At 49.5% G+C, this 4,577-nt stretch overlaps 1 protein-coding gene across 8 annotated transcripts in view; it reads left to right on the forward strand.

The window, feature by feature from the left end:
* Window positions 1–218: 218 nt before the first annotated feature.
* Window positions 219–4,577, forward strand: part of LOC137504345 (spectrin beta chain, non-erythrocytic 5-like) — a 76,746-nt gene continuing 72,387 nt past the window's right edge. For 6 of the 8 annotated variants that reach the window (XM_068232638.1, XM_068232641.1, XM_068232640.1 and 3 more), the window contains exons 1-2: window positions 219–415; window positions 2,927–3,508. In XM_068232638.1, the coding sequence (XP_068088739.1) occupies window positions 2,957–3,508 (552 nt within the window). In that variant the 5' untranslated portion in view covers window positions 219–415; window positions 2,927–2,956. Of the gene's footprint in view, window positions 416–1,232; window positions 1,249–2,926; window positions 3,509–4,577 lie in introns of those variants that run through there. The other 2 variants (XM_068232645.1, XM_068232639.1) reach the window with 2 other exon arrangements.

Consider the following 4,577-nt stretch of genomic DNA (forward strand, 5'->3'; position numbering starts at 1 on the left):
TGTGAATGTGTGTGTGTATACAGAAGGACATATATAGATATGTGATGACAAGCAGAGTATATCTTAGTAATAACATATACGGATATATATGCAGTGATGATGATGGTCAGTAAGTATATAGTGTATATTATAGCGGAGAGTAACGATGTCTTCTGTTCTTTCCCCCGCAGCTCCCGGCCCCGCCCCCCGCACTATGCCCTTCCCCCCTGTCCTGCTGCTGCTCCGCTCCGCCCTCCTCCGGGCTCTGGGTAGTCGGGCGGCGGTTTCGGGTGTTTCGCAGCTCGGGAAAATTGTCCGTTGGATCGGATCTCATCTATCCGCCCTGCTGCGCCGGCTCTGGCAGTATCTGATCTCCGAGAGCTTCCGGGCATCCGTGCTGGGCTGTGTGCTGTGCCTGTTGGACCTGGCAAGGAAGGTGCGTGCTGCCCACTAAGCAATATAACTTCTTACTAACTTCTGAGTAACCCGACCTCTTACTATCCACTGAGCAACCCCTATACCAAAATGTGTGCTGTGCATGCTAGACCTGGCAAGGATGGTGCGTGCTGCCCATTGAGCAATATAATTTCTTACCAACTTCTGAGTAACGCGACCTCTTACTATCCACTGAGCAAACCCTATACCAGAATGTGTGCTGTGCATGCTGGACCTGGCATGGATGGTGTGTGCAGCCCATTCAGCAATATAATTTCTTACCAACTTCTGAGCAACCCGACCCTCTTACTAACTACTGATCAACCCCTATACCAGAATGCGTGCTGGGCCTGGTGAGGAAGGTGTGTGCTGCTCACTAAGCAATATAACTTCTTACTAACTTCTGAGCAATCAGCACCCCTTACTATCCACTGAGCAACCCTTATACCAGAATGTGTGCTGTGCATGCTGGATCTTGCGAGGGAAGTGCGTGCTGCCCATTAAGCAATATAACTTCTTTACTAACTTGTAAGCAACCCGGTCCCCTTGCTATCCACTGAGCAACCCTTATACCAGAATGTGTGCTGTGAATGCTGGACCTGGTAAGCAAGGTGTGCGCTAACCATTGAGCAATATAACTTCTTACCAACTCGACACCCTTACTATCTACTGAGCAACCAATATACCAGAATGTGTGCTGTGCATGCCGACCAGGCGAGGAAGGTGCATGCTACCCACTGAGCAAGATAACACCCCTTAGTAACCACTGAACAACTCAATACCCCTCTGATCACTTAGCAGCCCCTATACTGTGTGCTGGACCTGGCAAGGAAGGTGAGTGCTGCCCGCCGCACAATATAACACTCCTTACTAACCACTGAGCAACCATGTCACTTACTAACTATTGAGCAACACGATCTCTTACTAACCACTGAACAACCCCTACGCCAAACTGTATTCTGTGCCTGCTTTACCTTGCCATACTGAGCAATATAACTCCTTACCACCGAGCAACCTGGCCTCCTTATCAGCCAATAAGGAACCAGACTCATCTCTAACCACTGAGCAATATAACTCTTTACGAACCACTGATCGCCCCAATCCCTCAAAAACCACTGAGCAACATGACCCCCTTAGTAACCACTGAGCACCCTAGCCCCTTAGTAACCACTTAGCAACTTGACCCCTTACTGATCAACTCGACCCCTTATTAGTCACTAGGCAACCCAGTCCTTACTACCTGCTCCACCCCTTACTAACCACAGAACATACCAGCCACTTACTAACCACTGTATATCCCGACCCTCACTAGCCACTGTACATCACCAACCCATTACTAACCCTATGTAATGACCTGGCAAGGGAGGTGCATGCTGTCCACTGAGCAACCCAACCCCTTACTAACCACTGAGTAAACCGAGACTTTACTAACAACTGAGCAATCCTCCCATACCTGGCTGTGCACTGGACCCACACAAGGATTAAGATGAAATGGGGTCCTAGGCAAGATAACAGTTTATGCCCATTGCTGATGGTCACACAAATGTTGTGGGGGCAGCATCCACTAGGCCCCTAGGCTCTCTGTAGGCCCTAGGCAACTGCCCAGGTTTGCTTTGTGGATGATCTGGCTCTGACTGGACCTGGTGAGGAGTGTGTGTTGGGCCCACTGAGCAATCTGAACCCTTACTAACCACTGAGCAACCCTCCTCTGCCCCTTAATCACAGAACAAGGTCTGTGCTGCCCACTGAGCAGCCAGACCATTTACTGACCATCAAGCAACCCCTCTGTGGTGTGCTACACACTGAGCAATATCACCCTTATCTAACCACGGAGCAAATCCCTTAGTATTGAGCTGAATCTGATGAGGAAGGTGTGTGATGAACACTGAGCAACCTATCCTTTACTAACTACTGATCAATCCTGCCATACCTGGCTGTGTGCTCTTCATACTGACCAGCCCTCATATTAGCCCCACCCTCCCACTCATTATAATCAAGACAGTTTCTAGGCTTACTAGATCTCAGGGGGAGTGTGTGAAAATTGCATCAACACATACTCAGGCACACTGTATCAGGTAACCCCCAGAATAGGTGATTATAGGTTTTACCATTATTAGCCAGAGGTGCCTCCAGTATTAGGTAGCCCCCAGTAAAAGTAGCCAGGGGTGCCCCCAGTATTTGGTAGCCAGAGGTGCCCCCAGTATTAGGTAGCCCCAGTAAAAGTAGCCAGAGGTGCCCCCAGTATTAGGTAGCCCCAGTAAAAGTAGCCAGAGGTGCCCCCAGTATTAGGTAGCCCCCAGTAAAAGTAGCCAGAGGTGCCCCCAGTATTAGGTAGCCCCAGTAAAAGTAGCCAGAGGTGCCCCTGGTATTTGGTAGCCAGAGGTGCCCCCAGTATTAAGTAGCCCTCAGTATAGGTAACCAGAGGTGCCTCCAGTGTCAGGTAGCCATACATGTATGTGTGTGTATGTATAGGGTGTGGCCGCCTGTCTCACATTCTGTCTCTCCCCCGCAGGACACGACTCGAGCGAGCCGCTAACAGATTATGTCTCACGGTGTGATGAAGAAACCGCAGCCCTTCACCATTGCCACCCGACTCTCCGTCCCCAAATATGGCAACTCGTCTACCTCCGGCCCCTGTGCAGCTCCTCCGGACATCCCCCGCATGCTGCCTCACCTCAACCTTCCGCACTGCGGCCCCCAGAACTGTCTGCTGGACAGTGACCACTACTGTGCCCCGGAGAGCCTGGAACGCTCAGTGAGGAAAATAACCCTATCCAAACATGAAGAGGGGGTCTGTTCAAGGGGGTCCGCCAGGAGTAGCCCCCCAGCACTGAACTTATACAGAAAAGAGGCAGGACTTACAAGGGGGGTCGCCAGGAGGAGCCCCCCAGGACTGAACATATACAGCGAGGAGGGGGGCCTCACAATGGGGGATGCCAGGGGGAGCCCCCCAGCACTGATCTTACAGGGGAACTCCAATAATAACAATAGCCGGGGACTGCGCCATCTGTCACCGGACGCTGCTGACTATCTGTGTGACGGGACACGACGAGGCACCAAGGGTCATAAACCAGCTTCTGCAGCCCCATCCAAGGTAAGGGGGCTTCCTACCCATCCGCTACCAGTGGCAGCCCACCGCTGTTTATAATCATGATAATCAACTTCATCATTTCATGTATTGTGTATGAACTGTTTCACAATTGCTCCAACTCACCCCAACTGTGTGACACCAGCCACCCCCCAACTGTCATTCAAATCAAACATAGCTTTATTGGCATGACCAAGATATATACAGACATTATCAATGCAAGGGGAAAAGGGCAACATGAAAGGGGTGAGTCCTAGGGCTTGGTGGCGGGATGGAGGTACAGTATAGTGGATAAGCAGTTTGTAGACATTTTTTAGGTTTACACTTCATTTCTGCTCCTCTCAGTCTGTGGCACACTGTGACATAGTGTGCAGCGATTGTCACTCCTCTCCAAGTTGAATGTAGAGTTTTCTCTCATCCTGCAGCCTTTCTCAATCTTTTTACTCTGGTGGAACCCTGCAAATAACTTTTTCATCTCGAGGAACCCCTGCATTTATTTTAAAAGTTGGTGAGGCTGTTAATGTCACTACCCCCTATTACATGGTCACTCATTATTCTGTCTCCTTATCCTAGTGCTTTTTATTAATGTGCTCATTATTATTCTGACCCCCAATTTAGTGCTTATTTTTACAGTATCCCCTATTATATAATGTGCACTATTATACTTCTCCCACAATGGGGGGGGGGGGGGATGCCAGGGAACCCCTGCAGAGTACTCAAGCAACCCTGGGGTTCCAGGGAACTCTGATTGAGAAAGCCTGCTCTAATGCATGAAAGTCTGGAAATAGGTCCATTAATTTCTAAAGAAGGTGTCCCCGGTTGTAGTATATGTGTGGCAGTGCAACAGGAAGTGATTCTCCTCCTCGAGGGTCTTCTGCTTACAGTGTTGGCATAGTCTATTCTGCCTGGGTTTGTATGTCTGATTGTGTCTCCCAGACTCAATTTCCAAGTTGTCAGCACTGTAGACAATCAGGATTTGCTTCTCTTGGGTGTTTTAGGGATTTCCCCAGTATGGGACCGACATATTATATTCTCTCTTTAGGGACTGGTATATATCTTCTGTTTTATTTCACTC

Source organism: Hyperolius riggenbachi, chromosome 4, assembly GCF_040937935.1.
Source record: "Hyperolius riggenbachi isolate aHypRig1 chromosome 4, aHypRig1.pri, whole genome shotgun sequence".
Classification (NCBI taxonomy): domain Eukaryota; kingdom Metazoa; phylum Chordata; class Amphibia; order Anura; family Hyperoliidae; genus Hyperolius; species Hyperolius riggenbachi.